At 52.4% G+C, this 17007-nt stretch overlaps 2 protein-coding genes and 4 non-coding genes across 7 annotated transcripts; 1 reads left to right on the top strand and 5 right to left on the bottom strand.

Moving 5' to 3' along the window:
• Positions 1-1045: 1045 nt before the first annotated feature.
• MRPL58 (mitochondrial ribosomal protein L58) lies at positions 1046-3620 on the top strand. Of its 2 annotated transcripts, none has more exons than XM_021554634.2 (6): positions 1046-1235; positions 1927-1960; positions 2094-2153; positions 2755-2837; positions 2933-3102; positions 3385-3620. In XM_021554634.2, exons 1-6 carry the CDS (start codon positions 1071-1073, stop codon positions 3467-3469), a joined length of 597 nt encoding a protein of 198 aa, XP_021410309.1. In that variant the 5' UTR covers positions 1046-1070; the 3' UTR covers positions 3470-3620. The 2 variants fall into 2 exon arrangements, with proteins under 2 accessions (XP_021410309.1, XP_021410302.1); XM_021554627.2 differs by having other exon boundaries at positions 1924-1960.
• A 2226-nt stretch (positions 3621-5846) lies between these two features.
• Positions 5847-5919, bottom strand: TRNAR-CCU (transfer RNA arginine (anticodon CCU)). The gene has a single exon. It is a non-coding gene; the product is annotated as a tRNA-Arg (tRNA).
• A 799-nt stretch (positions 5920-6718) lies between these two features.
• Positions 6719-6791, bottom strand: TRNAR-UCG (transfer RNA arginine (anticodon UCG)). Its single transcript has one exon. It is a non-coding gene; the product is annotated as a tRNA-Arg (tRNA).
• A 1550-nt stretch (positions 6792-8341) lies between these two features.
• TRNAR-CCU (transfer RNA arginine (anticodon CCU)) lies at positions 8342-8414 on the bottom strand. Its single transcript has one exon. It is a non-coding gene; the product is annotated as a tRNA-Arg (tRNA).
• Positions 8415-8651: 237 nt separating this feature from the next.
• On the bottom strand, positions 8652-8724 carry TRNAR-UCG (transfer RNA arginine (anticodon UCG)). Its single transcript has one exon. It is a non-coding gene; the product is annotated as a tRNA-Arg (tRNA).
• A 5651-nt stretch (positions 8725-14375) lies between these two features.
• Positions 14376-17002, bottom strand: ATP5PD (ATP synthase peripheral stalk subunit d). Its single transcript, XM_077787357.1, has 6 exons — positions 16900-17002; positions 16415-16544; positions 15706-15802; positions 15147-15218; positions 14755-14817; positions 14376-14636 (listed from the first exon to the last, which is right to left on the bottom strand). The coding sequence occupies exons 2-6, from the start codon at positions 16534-16536 to the stop codon at positions 14505-14507; spliced, it is 486 nt and encodes a 161-aa protein (XP_077643483.1). The 5' UTR covers positions 16537-16544; positions 16900-17002; the 3' UTR covers positions 14376-14504.
• Between the last annotated feature and the right edge of the window lie 5 nt (positions 17003-17007).

Here is a 17007-nt window from a genome sequence, read left to right as displayed (position 1 = left end):
CTGGTAAATGAGTCATCCTGCCTTGAGTATTGTACCCATCCCTCTGGCTACAAATCACAAATATTTACCTGTTCCCTGTTAGAAATTAAGGTCACCAGATGGCACGGTTTGCCTCTGACAGCTCTGGGGTTTTTTCCTTAGAGCATTTTGTTTTCAGCTGAGTTTGGACAAGGGCAGTGGAGCAAAGCAAGGACTCTGAAGTTCGACTAAAGCAAAGTGAGGAGCCCTCTGTGGCCCCGAGCTGCTCAGCTGCAGCCAGGGCAGAGAACCATCCATGTTCAGGACCTGCTCCCTCCAGAGGACTGAGTTCTACAACTTTAAAAGCATTATCTGGATGGAACTCGGCTCAGATCAGTCACACAGTCTGCTTCTGAACACCCATTTTGGCTTCACCCACAGTTTTAAATAAGAGATTGTCAGCTCCTGTCAAAACAGCAGAGCAAATGACAGCCCAGCCCTGCCTATGCATTTTCCTGCTGCCAGGAATAGCAATTCCTGCCCCTCTGGAACGCACACCCTTCTCGTCAAGCCAGCCTGACAGCTCCAACAAGAGGGAAAGCTGAAGGATTTCCACAACTGCTTCACTCCCCTGCATCCTACATCCACCGCTACTATATCAGCATTCAAAGAAATAATTGTGTATATATATGCGTGTGTTTGTATGTAACTCTCTAGCGTTCTTAAGAGGATAAAAATGTGAAAACTGAAGCACTCCAGGTGCAAAACCGACACAAAACATTAAAGAAGCTGGATGTATTTTCATTTTCAGCACTGAAAATGCTGAATGCCACAGCGGTGGCCTGGGACGAACAGCCACCCCTGACCTCCCTCACGCCTCCGCAGTGCCCCACATCCCCCTCTCTTGGCACCCCCCATTAGTGCTGCAGACCCCTCCCCGCCCCACAGACCCCCACACGGACATCATCGCACAAGATCCATCCCCACAACCCAGAAAGAGCCCCTTCACCCCCCTAAATCGCGCCCTTGCTCCCTCCGCCCCGCCCCGGAACGCGGCGCGCGGCCGCCGTTTCCGCGGGGACGCCTGGCGAGGCAGCACCAAAGGGGCCAACATGGCGGCGCACACGCTGAGGGGCCTGTGCCGGCCGTGGCCGGGGCTGGCGCTTCTGTGTGCCCGGTTCTCGCAGCGGGCCGCCGCCGGCACCGAGTACCGGAGCTCTCACAGCCTGGACAAACTGTACCCTCCGCGGCAGGACGGAACCGCCGCCCGCACGCCGGTCAGAGGGGCGGGGGGGGAAGAGGAAGACGGCGGGGATGGCGTCTGGGCGTGGCCTGTTGAATGATTGACAGCGGGGCGGGGCGCTTCGTTCATGAGGATGGTGGGTGGGCGTGGTCATGACGAGGGCGGTGCCAATTGGGTGGGCGGTGGGCTTGTGGGCGGGGCTTAGCTCTGATTGGCTGCGGTGGGCGTGGCGAAGTTAAAAGGGGCGGGGCCTGTGCCAGCCCGGGGACTCGGGGGATCCCCCAAACCTCCGGGGACCCCGGGATCCCCCAAACCTCCGGGATCCCCCAAACCTCCGGGGACCCCGGGATCCCCCAAACCTCCGGGATCCCCCAAACCTCCGGGGACCCCGGGATCCCCCAAACCTCCGGGGATCCCGGGATCCCCCAAATCTCCGGGATGCTCCAAACCTCCGGGGACCCCGGGATCCCCCAAACCTCCGGGATGCCCCAAACCTCCGGGATCCCGGGATCCCCCAAACCTCCGGGATGCCCCAAACCTCCGGGGATCCCCCAAACCTCCGGGATCCCCCAAATCTCCGGGATGCTCCAAACCTCCGGGGATCCAGGGATCCCCCAAACCTCCGGGATCCCCCAAACCTCCGGGATGCCCCAAACCTCCGGGGATCCCCCAAACCTCCGGGGATCCCCCAAACCCGACTCCGCCCTCCATGTGTCTTCCAGCAGGAGCTGCAGCCGCCTGCCCTCGACATCCCCATAGGTGAGCCCCCGCCTGCGCCCAGCACACCCATGCCGGGAGCCGGGCAGCCCCCCCGGGCACCGAGTCCGTGATCCGAGCTCGGCCCCGTCCCGGCTCGGCCCCGCCCGGTTCAGCCCCATCCCCTCTCTTCCAGCTCGCCTGACCGTGTCCTACAGCCGGAGCAGCGGTCCCGGCGGGCAGAACGTTAATAAAGGTGAGGAGCAGCTTCTCCCTTGGAAAAATCACCATTTTCCGTTGTTTTTCTGTACCACATGGCAAAATATTGAGAACTTGAAGTTAAGCAGTGCCTTCGTGCTGCTGGACACTTATTTTTCATTGTCATCACCCTGCATTTTAACACAACTTCTGAGTCTTCAGAGTGCTGGAGACCAGTGATAACGTTTGATGCTCCTAGGAACACTTACAGGGATCATTCCTGTGCCACAAGGAAAACCACCTCTATCCATAGATCAAATATAATAGAGCCAACTGGATTCTGAAAGTTCACTCTGCAATAAATTCTCTACTTAATTCAAATAAACTTAAAATACTGCCTGTTCTGCCATTAAAAATGAGACAGGCAGTGGCTGGCAATAAATTCTGTGGTGTCCGGAAAGGCAAATACCATGACAGGTACAAGTTTGTCTTGCAGAGTGGTGTGTAAAAATACAGCGAGAAAAGAATTGTGACCTTTCAGGAAATTCATCATGGAATCATCCCATGTTGAAAGCCAGCAGAGATGAGGCTGAATTATCTCATAAATCTGAGGAAGGCAGGCTGTGACATGGAAACAAAGACCCTGTTTTTCTTCCCAGTGAATTCCAAGGCAGAGGTTCGGTTCCACCTGGCATCGGCCGATTGGATTCCCGAAGCCGTGAGACAAAAAATGGCTCTGATGGTACCAACCCTCCCCTTCCAAGCATGGAGTCAGTGTCAGAACATGACGGTTCCAACGAGGTTTCAGTGTCACCTCATGTTTTCCCATCCCTTCAGCACAGGAATAAGATCAACCGGGCGGGTGAGTTGATCGTGACCTCGGAGGAGAGTCGCTACCAAATGAGGAATCTGGCGATTTGTCTGGAAAAAATCCGGACCATGGTCACGGAGGCGATCGAGAAACCCAAGGTGGTGTCTAAGGAGACAACGCAGAAACTCATAGAGAGGTATCTTCTTCATTAAAATGCTCTTTATTTGGGTTCAGCCTATCACGTTACACAATTTAGTTCGCAGCATTTTAAAACTATTTTGGTCATACTCCTTTAAATTTCCTTTTTTAAGGAGTATCACTGATCCAATCGATTTTAACTGCTTTGCTGGGTAATATCCCCAGAACAGGGACTGTTTTTTTTTTCTATCCAAGGATGTTTGTTAGTTCATCAGATCTCAAAAGTTGAATATTCAAGTGCTTTCTTTGCACACTGAGGGATCTTTTGATTTTGTTTTAGGGTGGAAAAAATGAACCGTGAACGGCTACGACAGAAAAAAATACACTCAACTATAAAACAGAGCAGGAAGGCAGATTTCGACTGAGAACAGCAGAGATCCAAGCACTTGGCATTCCATCTTCCTAAAGAAGTGGTGTTGGCAGCTGGTGATGATGCTAAACTCATGAGCTGTATTGAATAAAAATAGCCTGAAAGTGTAAATAAAAATATTTAACATCTTCTGTTGTAGCCAGTGATACACTGTGATGGCCTGTCAATCATTTTTCAGAATAATTATTGTTCACATTTGAGAGGAACTAAAACTTCTGATTTTTGTCAGCAACTCCTTTTTTAATGTTCTTAGTGTTCTTCAAGCAGCCTTTGCTTCATCAGAGCACCCTCTTCTGCTGAACACAAAGCTACTGTAGATTTTTGGGGAAAGAAAGGGAAGAGTAAAAACAGTCTCAACAACACATTTAAGTAGAAAACAAAATCTTAAAGCATTAAGTTTAGCAAAGACCTCAAGGATTGTCAAGTCCATCCCATCCACTGTTTCTTTCCTTCTATTTCCTTCCTTCCACCTTTATTCCTTTTGTTGATTTTCTATCTAAGCAAACAAAGCACATCATTTAGTTAAGCTAAAGCCACACCAGGAATTTGGCAGAAATCTCAACAGGAGGAGACAGAGCCCACCCTGAAGTGCAGGAGGCTTCTGGCCTTTAAAGTGGGACACCAGAATCCTTTGGATGAATCCTCCTTAGTGGACCCTGTTTAAGGAGAATGAAGCTCTGTGGTGTGATGTGTTTCACCACTGCCAGGTGGGGCTCAAAGAAATCAAAATTATCCCTTTTTTGATATTTGGCAGGGCCCTAGTGGCCTAAGGGATAAGGCACTGGTGTTCTAAGTCAGGGATTGTGGGTTTGAGTCCCACCCGGGGTGGGGAGAGGTGGATCTGTTTTAGGAAAAGCCAGATAAGAAAGAGAAGTCATGCCTGGGATTTATTTGGGGCACACGGAGGTATCAAGGCTTTGCTCCAAAACTCCTTTGGAAGTGGAGCTTTGAGCTCCCCCCTGACAGAATATTTCCATCTGCAAAAACAGCGTTCAAAGCCCACATCCTCCCCAAAATGGAGTGCTGGGAGGATGCAGGAGCACTCCAATGCATGCTGACATCTCAGAAAGCCCTGCCGTGGCCTCTGCACTCCTGCTTAGTGCCAGGAGCAGACACCTCATGTCACATTTCCCCCACCACAAGCTTTTCTGCAAGGACTCAATCACTCAGGGTAGAAAAACCTCTTAAGATTTATCAAGTCAAACCCAGTACTGCCATGTTCACCATCAAACCATGTCCCCGAATTCTACATCCACTCACGTTTTGAACACTTCCAGGGATGGTGAATCCCCTTCTTCCCTGAGCATGGGAGGGAGTCCCTGTCAGCACCCCTGTCACAGCTGCAGGTGTCTGAAGCTCCGTGCTGTGCCCTGGCCTTTACAAACGAGGGGATGTCGCTGCTCCTGATGTTTTTGTGACACTGAAAGTCCTCCCACCGTCACCATCCAGGGCAGCACCAGCCTCAGCCAAGCCACCCATCCCCATGAAATCTGGATCTACACCAGCATCACCTGCTGCTCGGGGCTCCTTTCCCTCAGATTTGAAGCACTTTATTTCAAGTAGAGGTGTTTTGAACAAATTCAATTGGGGAGGCCAATTACAGATAAATCAATTAACAAGAACTTATTAAGCAAAAGAACAGCACTGGGCAGCCGGGGAATCTCCACTCTATTACGGCACATCTTCCCCCTTTGACCTTTTTGTTTTTATAGTGCTTTTTTTTTTCCAGTTGATGTATTTTCTCTCGATGCACTCTGCACCAGTGTAATTGGTTGTTAGGGGGTCTTTTATCCTCTGCCCTTGGTGGTCATAGGAATGAAGCCTCCTCATCTCCCTTGCAGATTGTCTTTGGCTTAAAGTTCACTTCTATATAATTAGTTACACAGTCTTCTATGCTAGTTGCGTCTGCACAGTTCTTAAGCAGGAAACTTGCTTTCCCCCCCACTCCCCGGGCCCCCCTTCTTTTCCTCCCACATCTTGAAATTCCGTACTCAGTTCAAATTCTTATCTCCTTCAATGCTCATTTTGATGAACAAAGACCTTTTGATTTATTACAAGAGGTGTCAAGCTTTTGGACGAGCAGGTGACCCGGGCCGCGGAGGAGCCGGGAATTTCAGGGATTTAAAAGCAGATTCCGAGGCTGCGCCGTGTTTAACAGCGCGAAAATTGTCAGATCGCTGCCGGGAGGGAAACGGGGAGCAGGGAGGATGCAAGGGGAAGGCGCTGAGGGGCTCACGGCGCGGCGAACAGAACAGAACGGGACAGAACGGATCGGATCGGGACAGAACGGAACGGATCGGGACAGAACGGATCGGATCGGGACAGAACGGAACAGAACCGATCCGACCCGGGGCGCCCGCGGGGAAAAGAGTCACCCCAGATGGGACTCGAACCCACAATCCCTGGCTTAGGAGGCCAGTGCCTTATCCATTAGGCCACTGGGGCCGCGCGGGAGCGTCGCTTTGGCGCCTCGCTTAACTCTCTGCTGGCCAGGCGGGTGTGAGGCGGCTCCGGGCCAGGATGGATTATTCGTGATTTCAGAAACCAGCCCGCTCTGAGCTCCCCACCGCCTCCATCCCCCGCACCTCCCGGCGCAGCTCAGGAGCGCCAGGGCGAGGTGGGGATGTGTGGGGTGAATGAGACCCGCGCAGCCCCCTCGGCCCCCCGGGAGCTGCCGGTGTCGGTGTGGGGTGAAAGGAAGCCCCGAGCCTTCCCCAGACCCCGCGGAGGCAGCACGGGGGCAGCGAGCGTGGGGCGGTTGCGCCCCGGTGGCCCAGAGGAGAAAAGGACTCGTTCCCCTAAGAGAAAACAGCGGTTCGAGTCTCACCTGCGGTATCAGAGCTCCAGGACACCCGGTGCTACTCGCAGTAGATCCAGTCGTGTCTCGCACTAGTGGATTGATACTCCCTCCGAAACACGGCACACTGACCTTCGTCCAAAATCCCCCCAGTAACTCTCCTGGCACTACGGGAAATCACAGCCCGCCTTGTCACGACCCTTTCCGTTTCAGAACCTCCACCTGGAGCTCAGACCCCACCCGCCGCCGGTTCCGAGCTCCGGCTCAGCCGTTCATACCGTAAATTATGAATTACCCCTCATTAACAGAGGTAAATCCCACCCTCAATCTGCCTCTGCTGCATGCACGTTCAGCTCGCTGAATCCCCGCTTCAGAGACCTCCAACCCCGCAAGGAACCCCCGCCGACAGCGAAATTCAGTGCCTCGAGTTCTTCCCGGCTTTAAAAACAACCACGAAGGGACTCGAACCCTCAATCTTCTGATCCGAAGTCAGACGCCTTATCCATTAGGCCACGCGGTCACCCGCACAGGGGGGCTCGGGGGTGTCGCTGCCCCCCCACACCCCGCGGGAATCCCCCGCATTCACCCCGGGGCATCCCCCATCCTCCATCCCTCCTGGAAGTGGGGCTGGCATTCCCGTCCCCCCTCCCTGGGACCCTGTGTGCCACCAGGCCACTGCAGATGTGCCCATCACAGTGTCACTGCGCCATCAGTGATAGGCACCGCTGCAGCAGGATGCTGTAACACTACTGAGAAAACACCACGGGCCTCATTAACCCCCTGCTTGTTCTCCTGCTGCTGCAGCCACTCTCCCCAAAACCCGGGGTTCTCATCTAATCCCAAAAAAAATTTCCCGAAGCCCACCCCCCAGGAATGTATTTTAATCAGTCATCCAGTGCCAAGGGCTTGGGTAGGTTCATTGCTTTCCAGACAGCAGAGCCTCCCACACCTAAGAGAGAAAAACTACTTAAAAAGAAACTTCACTTTGTGTTTTACTGGCATGGCATTACCCTGACCACAGCTGCCTTTAATATCCATTAACTCTGCAGGAAAAGACCCTCCAGGCAGCTTTTTAATGCAACGAATCTGAGAGGGCATTATCCCAAAGGTACTTACGGGGAGGACAGCTGAATTCTGTGACCCCACTGACCAGCCCCTCATGGAGATGTGGTTTCTGGTGGAGTAAAGCTTCCCGGCCATCCCAGCTTGTCCTGCTCTGTACAGAGGTTCCCCCATGCAAGGTGGACATGACCCAGCATCAATGAGCTTTTTGCTGGGGCTTGGGTGCAGCTGATAACACAGGGAGCACCTGGAAGGAGAGAAAGAATGCAGCTGAAATTCCCTGAAAAACAGGGAAAATGCAGCTGAAATTCAAGAAAAACTCAGCTCTGTGCAGACAAAGGTAATTAAACAACTGCAACTGTTCTGCTTTGGTGCCTTCTGGGAAACCTTGAAGGATGTCCATGACCTGGCCAGAGTCATCCTTTCACTCCAAAAATCAGCCTTTCATTAACACCTCTCCTCTCATCCTCAGGTCCCAAAGCAAAGCTGGTTGTTATCCCCTCGATCACACCCTCACCTGAGCTCTGGGACCACACAATTTATTGCACCAAACATCCACTTTTGCACCCAAGCCTGGGACAGTTTGTAGCAGCTCCTCGTTATTTCTCTTTTCCGTGAAATCTAAACAGGGACGACTACCCGGGAGCAGACAGTCACATCATCCCATCAACAGCGGCTCATGGAGAGAGCCTGGAGCTGCCATGGGGAATTCGCCATCCCAAAATACATCATGGACCACCCCGACCTTATTCTTTGGTCTTTCCCCACATCAGGCTCTGGGTCCAGTGTGGTGCTCAGCCAGGGCGCGGGTCTATCCACATCTCTGAGTTCTCCCGGGGAATCAACCTGCTCACCTGGCATCTCCCACCCGGATGAGGAATGTCTTCCCACTAAGCAGAACTAACCGGCGATGTCAGGAAGAGGAAGAGGAGGAAGACGAGAGCCGGTGGCACTGAAACGGAAAGGAAGAGCATGGAAACGGGGCTGGGAGAGGCAAAACGAAGGGCTCACCCCAGGTGGGACTCGAACCCACAATCCCTGGCTTAGGAGGCCAGTGCCTTATCCATTAGGCCACTGGGGCTGCGCAGGGCGCGCGCCCCGGCCCGCGGGAACGGCGCCGACCCCGCGCTGTGGGGGCGCCCCGGGGCCGCCGCGGGCCGGGCCGGGCCGAGCCGGGCCGAGCCGAGCCGGGCCGGGCCGGGGCCGCGCCGCCACCCAGGCTGGGCTCGCGTCCCCCCGCCGCCCCCCGGAGGGGCAGAGCTGCGAGGGGAGAAACGGGAAAAGATGGTTTAAAAGCGGGAGATGGGGAGGAAAAGACCGACCACGAAGGGACTCGAACCCTCAATCTTCTGATCCGAAGTCAGACGCCTTATCCATTAGGCCACGCGGTCGCTGCGCTGGGAGCCCCCGGTGATGCTGCCAATCGCCGGTACCACCCCACGCCGGGGCGGGGGACACGGACATGCGTGGGGGACATGGGAAACTGTAGGGGACAGGGGGGATGGCAGGGGACACGGCTGCCATAGGGAATTCTGCTGCCGGAGGGGGAATCAAGTGTGGAACTTGCTGACTGCAATTGTTGCCCTGGAGCCATTCACAGAATCAGAGAATCATGGAATATCCTGGTTTGGAAGGGACCCACAAGGATCACTGGGATGGCAGCAGAAAAAAAAGGCAGAGATGGAGAGGTGGGCAGCAGAGGAAAACACAGACAGATAAAAAAACCCAGAAGTCTCTGAGCCTTTCATCTTAACTGTGAGGACTCAGAAAATAACATAAGGAGCATGGGAGATCAGCAAGGAGGCAGAACCAGAAAATCCATGGGTGCATGGAGGGCTCAGTGGGAAACGACACGGTGTGGTCTGCTGGGAAGCAGGACAGGGCTCAAAGGAGACCAGCCTCCCCCACAGCCCTCAGTCACACAAGCACTAATTCCTGATCCTTTTCACTGGGGTTGCAGCAAACTCTTGGCCCTGTAAATGAGACTAAATTTGCTACTGAGTAGCTCTGCCTCTTTGCCTCTTCTTAGTGGGGATGAGCCCTTTCTTTTCCTCTCCTTCAAATTGTTGGATTTTTTTTAATAACCTTATTTTTCCTTGACCACAACTAAAGGCTACTCCCAAGAGCCAATTGAGTGCATCAAACCATTAGCAAACTCTTCTTCCTAAGAGATAAAATGTCTGTTTACAAAAATCCATCCCTCATTAATAAATATCAAATCAACTTCCACATAACAAATGACGTGTTCTGGACTGGTTCATAAGATACACAGTACCATTCTCCTCCTTATTTGGAAGCAGGAGATGATGCAGAGAGTTTTTGTAGCCGTCCTCACCTTTTCTCTTGGGACAGGTAAGTGCAAGGGGGATAGAAAACCTTTGAGGAATTCTGTTCTCATCTGTTTGAGAAGGGATTTCTGTGTGTTAATGATGTTTTTCACATCCACAGCTCCACAGCCTTTCTTTTTTGATGCATCTCTCGAAAGTTGCCTGATGTTTTTGTGTTTCAAGTGGAATTCTCTTTCCAGCAGGGGCTGCTCCAAAGTACCTCTGCACCTACTATGACATTGTTGACTACCTGAACATCTCCTCTCATGACAAGCTGCACACGTACATTCTGCCCAAGAAAGACTTACAGGAGCCTGTGGAAGTGACCATGGATTTTTTTCTGGTGGCAATTCTCTCAGTGGTAAGGACCCAAAATGAGTCTTTACAACAGGAAACTGGGATATTACTAGGGCAGAGTTTGAGTCTTCTGACAGCAAGTCCACAGGGGTGAGAATCAGCCCCTTCCACTTCAGCTTTCTGCTGTTGGAAAGCACTTTTTTTCTCCCACTCCTTCCAGAAGTCACATTTAGACAAGCAGCCTGCTTTGGAGGAGGCTCCAAACACCCTGCAGAGTGCCTGAACTGGGCAGTGCATTTGCAGGACACTGCCATGGAAATAATCTATTATTTTTCCTAACCATTGGACTGTGTGCTCCCACTCTTCAGCCGTAGGACCAAGAGCCATGAGCTCTCTTCCCAAGCCCTGTTAACTGCAGTCTGTGCTCAGGGAAGAGCTTCTGTGTTGGATACATCTAAGCAAATCAGCTAAATATCTTTGTTTCTCCAGGTGGAAAAGCTCCAGACAGTCAGCTTTTACTTCGTCCTGAACCTGGTAGGTCCCTCAAGAACGTTTCTCTCCTGATGCCCAACCCAAAGTCTGGTGCCTAGCCCAGAGCTCATCTCTCTCCTGCAACTTCTTCCCTCAGGAATGGCAGAACCCTTTTGCAACCTGGAACCCACGGGATTTCTGTAACATCTCTGAAATTGTTCTGCCCATGGATACATATTGGTCGCCCCCCATCTTCTTCTTAGAGCGGTATGTTCCCCTTTCATTTTTATCTGCTGGCTTAACAGAAGTACAAAGGATGCAAACTGTTGGTTATATGATAGGAAATGGGACAAACTCAGATGGCTGAAAGTTGCTCCCTTGAGCTCTCTGTAACTGAGAGCCTCCTAATTTAGATTAATGGTGACCACAGTTTATACAAAGCACTTAGTGGCTGTGTAATACTGTAACAGCTCCTGGAATATCCCGCCTGGGCTGTAGCTAAAGCCGAGGAAGCAGCAGAAACCAGCGCTGCTGTGGCATTCAGTGACCTCTAGTAGTGTGTGGAAAGATACTGAGGGTCTGACAGAGGGATGAGCACCTCCACCAGCTCTCCAGAGGGAGAAAGGAGTGGGAGGCAGAGCCAGGAATGAGCCCCTGCCCTGGTGAGGCCACGAAGCAGAGGGCAGAGAGGCAGGAGGTGCTCAGGAGGTGCAGAGCTACAGCAAAAATTGATCCCAGAGGGCTCATGGGCCCTTCTCCAGACCTGATTTCCTCTCTTCCTGCTGCATCCCATGGCTGGGTGATGGCTAAGAGCCCCCCAGCAGGGTGTTCACAGCCTGGTTTTATGGGACTGAGGCACAGGCAGCATCTCAGGCTCCGTTACTCTCCCTGTCTGTTCCCTCCAGAGTGAACGGGCAAAACCCAGAGCTGAATTACGTGGTCCTCATGCACAACGGCAGCTTCAACTCCACCCGGCCCTACCAGGTCACCCTGACGTGCAGTTTGATAATCCTCAAGTTCCCCTTCGACACCCAGATGTGCAACTTGAGCATAGCTTCATTCCTCTACCCAGGTACAGCTGCAGGCTGAGCTTTTCCACCTCTGGGCTGACTTTGGAGAAGGAGGGCTAGATGAAATGGGCCCTGGTAACTCTTGGGCTCCTGAGCAGCCCCACATGCTCACAGTGGGGTTGGGGTCATATGAAACCAGGGAAAATGAGTTAAAATGCTGCTATTCTGTCCTGGCACATTTCCCAGCAACATCTCTGGAACAATCCAGATGTTCTGTGGCAAGCCCCTCCCAGGAATGGTTTCTACAAACCAAGAGACACGAGACCAGGAGGCTTCCTGCAAAACTGCTACTTGTTTACATAGAATTTTGCAGGACTGATCTTTAAACACACCTGAAAGCCATAGAAGTGGGAGGAAATTAATCATAGAATCCTAAGGTTGGAAAATATTTCCAAGGGCATCAAATACAACTATTAAAAGGACAGTTTCAGGGATTCAGACTGCAGTTAAGAGTTCATAAGCAGAGGTGACAAAATCTCCCTAGTCCCATCCACAAAGGACAACTGCCCTAATTCAACAGATGTTTCCCCTCTGATCCACATTCTCAGAGGTCCAGGCAAGCATCTTCACAGAGACCTTTTTAATTTCTCCCTCACGGGCTGAGAAACCCGAGCAGTGCTTGAACCTTCCCCCTTCCTTTCTGCATACACCCTCAGTTGGGTGGGAAGTGGAGAGGAGTAACTGACCTCTAACAAATTCCTAAATTCTTCAACTTCCCTCTCCCCTTTGCCCCCTGCCCAAGCAGTAACAGACTTTGTCATGAAGACGAGACGGACACCAGCTGAGATCATGGAAGACAGCAGGAGTTTCATCCTAACTGATGGAGAATGGAAGTTTACCAACCTGAGCATCGTGGAATTCACAGCAATGATGGACGACAAAGGATTTTCTGTGGTCACCTATGTGGTATGGCGGCACTTCCATATTACATTGCACTGTTTTGGCACCAAAAAAACTCCAGTATTAAACAAGATAATTTTTTACATTAGGGGACCAACATTTGTCAACACATTGAGTCATCTGCTGCTCATCAAATTTTGCCCATCTTCCTCAACAGATTTCCATGGAGAGACGACCCACTCTCTATGTTCTGAACTTGATCCTCCCAACGTGTGCCCTGTACTTGCTGGACATGGCTGTGTTGTTTGGTCCCAGCTCTCTCGAGGAGAAAATCAACTTCCAGATTGCCATCATCCTCGGCAGCTCCATGCTGGCTGTGATTCTCAACAACAGCCTCCCAACTTCCTCCAACAAGCCACCCATAATAGGTACCCACCTTTATTCAATTAACCCTGATTTTCACCCAGGTACCAGCCCTAAGGAAGGTTTTTGGGTGTTTATAGACACGTTCATGAACACTGAAGCCATGAACAGCTAAGCTTGATTAGCTTGCTGGAGTTAGACTTTCCCTGTTCCCCACCAGGTAATGGAATATAAGAAAATGCCAATTATCCAGAGCTTTTTCTGTTTTCCTCTTGTTCTGCAGTGGTGTTTTTCCTGGGCACCTTCCTGCTCATGATCATGGCTGTGTTAGACACCTTCTTCCTGTTGTACCAGCAGCGCAAATCCCTGCGCTTGGACAAGGTCCTCAGAAGCTTCCAGCAAGGTAAAACACCCCATAACACCTGGAACAGAGCAGGTCTGGGGCATTTCCCTGCATGTTTGGTGGAGCCAGGGTGGGCTTCCTCAGGGGCAAACAGTGCCCCGGGCAGTGTGGGCCACGGTGACCCCCCTGTGCTGACGCTGCCCTTTGCTCCCTGCAGACCCACAGGAGCTGCCCAAGAGACCCATGGGCACCCTGGCCAAGGGGGGTCCCCAGCTGCTGCCCCCTCCCAAGAAGGCCCAGGGACAAGGGCAGCTTACCAAGCGCCTCTGGCAGCTGCAGGAGCTGGACCCGTTCCTTCCAGTTCTGGAGAAGGTGCTTCTCTTCAGCCACCTCTTCCTGTCCCTGATCTTTTTTACTGTGGTTTCTATAAAATGGAGCAGCTGAACATCAGCTCTGCCCAGTGCCAGCTCTGTTGTTCTCTACTGTGTTGTTTCTGACCCCCTGCTGTAATTTGCTCCTGGTCAGTTAGTAGAGCTGCAGTTCAGTTTCCTGAATAAAACAAAATTTAATTAAAATCCAAAGTCGCAGGACCCAAGATCTGCATGCATAGTACTTTGTACTCTGGTTCAGTAGAACTACAGATGTTCTTGAAACATTCTGTGGGCTACTAAGGTATTTGAATAAAATAGTTGTAAAATCGGAGGATAACACCTTCATTCTACATATCTGTAATTCTGACCTCAAACATGACCAAGAAGAAAGGGAGTTGATTGCCTTCTCTTAGAGGAGTTTCCATCTTGAAGGAAGGTGTTTAAGAATTCCACCTCAGATTATTAAATAAAATAATGCAAGTCTTTACTATTGTTTGTGTGACTTCCAGTGAGATCAGCAGTGTGCAGAAATCCAGGGTAGAGAAAAGGAGCACCATGATTGAGTGTCTTTAAAAATTACTCAAAAAGTAACTTTTTAATGTGCATCTCAACACACCAACACTCCTTTAACTCCTTTACAATTGGCTTTCCTAAACAATCACAATCAGCCCAGAAAACAGTGCCAGACCTGTGCCTGTAGAAGTCCTGAGACACTCCAGACACACACAAATCACTACCAAATACACTCCAGCCCTATCTCAAAGGGCTACACGTTACTTCTGAGCAAGTGTCTGCCTGCAAGGACAGGAGAACATTCCCTGCACCTCGTGGTTACAGAGAGGAACAGGAGGTTTATTTGCATTTCACAGGGCTCACTTTGACCAGCAGGACAGGGAGCTTGGTCCCCTGGTACCAAAACAAGCTCATGAGTAGAAAACACAAAATCCAGGAAAAGTGGAATGTTTGTGAGTTACTGTATTGCTCCACATTACTCAGAACTCATGTCTAAAATCTAAGCCACAGACAGAGAAAGCTCTTTATTTAGAAGATCATGAAGTCTGACAGTCATTAAACTGCTCCCTGACCAGTTTACAGATCAGCAATTGACTTGTGGGGCCAGTATGGATATTTCTCCCTGTTCAGTTTGGTTTCAGGGAAGGCGTCACTCAAGTCTTCAAACGTCATCTGTTCAAAGGGAATCATGCTCTTGAGCTTCTGGAGCTGTGGAAGCAGGGACAGACACATTACAAGTCAGTGGTCAGCAGGAAGGAGCAAAGCACACCCAGGAGAGCAAGGGGTGTGCTCCAGAAAATGTTCCCTAAGCAAAGTCCAGCCTCACCTCCTCCTCGTACTGGGCAATGCGGGCTTTGGAAGCCTGGATGTACTCAGCAGTGCTCTTGGCCTGGAGAGAGCAGAGGATGTGGGGAGAGTGGTTATGACAAAGACACTGACCCACAGTGAACCTGCACACGGCCCCCCACCATATTTTCAGTTGGCATTAAAATCCATCATTGTTACACTGGGTAACTGATGGAATCTCCAGCAGACCCCAAACAGCCAAAACCTTCCCTGTGCAGGGATCCCCTTGCTCAGAAAGCCAGGGATGTGTGAAGGGCAGAGCTGTGCCCTGGCTCTGTGCAGGGTCACATCCAAAACATCCCCTCCCTCTCACCCCTTCCCATCCCCAGAGAAGGCAGGGACAACCCCAGCAGTAGTGAATGGTTCACTTACAGTTTCCTTCTCCTGGGCATCAATCTTGGCAGTTTGTGTATCCACAGGCTCAGGAACCTTTAGTGCACTGAACTGTAAATTGAAAGACAAATTTTTTAAGGTCTGTTTGACTGAAACAATCCTTCACATCGAGGTCACCTTCCCTAGCAGCAGGGGAGCATTTCCTCATGTCTTCCTAGGATTTGCTCACAACCGTGTATGTTAATGAGCTAAAAGTGATCAGTGCAGCTGTCCCTGTCCCTCCCAAGCAGCAATTGCTCACCCAGGAGCTTCCAGACATCTCCTCTGTCCTGTCCACCACCCCCAGGACACACACCACCATCCATTCCTCACAGCACTGTAAGAAAGCTGGCAGGTCCAACAGCACAGACTTACCCTATCACAGCTATTGCCCCCAGCACAAAGCTCCCAGACCCATCTGAGCTCAGTGGGTGCCTCCAGTCCTGGGAGGCAGATTTTCATAGTGACACAACCAACTTCCTCTGCTGATCCTGGTGTTTTCCTCTCTATGCCCCAGTTAAACTCTAAAGAGCAATATCCATCTGGCAAGGAGGCTGACCTTCTTCTGGAACTCATCCACCATTCCAGCCTTGGCAACATTAGCTTTGTAGAAAGCCCAGTCGATGGCCGGGGGCTTCTCTGGCAGGGCAGCCAACCTGAAAGGATGGAGCACAGCACACATGAGCAGCAGCCTGAGCATCAGCACAGCCTGCTGTGTTTAGTTTGGGTGTTCCCAGGTTTGAAACACGCCATTTCTGCAAATCCCTCTGCCCTTGGAACAGGCACAGCTCAGCCTGCAGCTCTGCCCCACTTCATTCAGCCCCTCTGGGTGCAGCCCTTGAGGAAGGATGAGGCTGTTTCACAACACTGAGCCAGAGGCAATCGGCAAGATTCCCTGCAACAGCCAGCACTTGTATGTAAATGATCTGAGAACCACAGATGAATTTGCAGAGCACTTAACAGTGACAAAGCCTGAGCCAAAGCAAGGTGCGTTCACAGAACTGCAGCTACGGGTTTACTCTGGGGAAGATTAACTAAAGGTGATTTGCCAAAAAAAGCCAGCAGCTGCCACAAGGTGACCCGATTAAATACCTGCGAGGCCACTCCTGCGGGACCAGAGAACGACAGACAGACAGCCGGTGTTGGGCGAGGGCTGAGAGGCCTCGCCGGAGCGGGGCGGGCACCGGGCCGGGCACGGCACTCACCGGGCCGGGCACGGCACTCACCGGGCCGGGCACGGCACTCACCGGGCCGGGCCGGGCACTCACCGGGCTGTCAGTGCATCGTTGCGGGTCTTCAGCGCGTTGAACATGGCTCGCTGGTTCGGAGGCACCCGCTCGGCGAAGGCCGCCCAGTCCACGGCCTTAAGGGCAGCTCTACGTCCCGCCATGGCTCCGCCTGGCCCGGGAGACACCGGTGGGTCACAGCGGCGGCGGGGAGCGCGGAGCGGGGCTGGGGAACGCGGCTCCGAGAGGGCGAGATGGGGCGGGACACGGGGACACGGAAAGGGTCGGGTCACGAACGGGACGGGGACACGGAGGGAATGCGGACACGGGGATCGGGACGCAGGGGTCGCTCCTGAGCCCCGCCGCAACCTCACGCTGTCCCCCGCCCTCTCCCACCAGCCTCCCAACACCGAGGACGTCTCCAAGCCGTCCTGTTCCCCAGCCTCGGGACTCCCGACCCCTCCCCGGCCGCTCCCCGTGCCCGGGACCCTTTCCCGAGCCGGCCCCGGCCCCGGCCCCGCTCTCACCTTCACTGACCGTCACCGCCGTCCCGCCGCCGGAAGCGCCGCCCCCCGGGCTCCCGCCGCCCAATCAGAGCGCGGATCCGCCGCGCGTCATCACGCCCGGAAGCGGCG

The sequence above is a fragment of the Lonchura striata genome, chromosome 19 (assembly GCF_046129695.1).
Source record: "Lonchura striata isolate bLonStr1 chromosome 19, bLonStr1.mat, whole genome shotgun sequence".
NCBI lineage: Eukaryota > Metazoa > Chordata > Aves > Passeriformes > Estrildidae > Lonchura > Lonchura striata.
The sequence above is the reverse complement of the archived record's forward strand: the minus strand, read 5'-3'. Positions and strand labels throughout refer to the sequence as shown.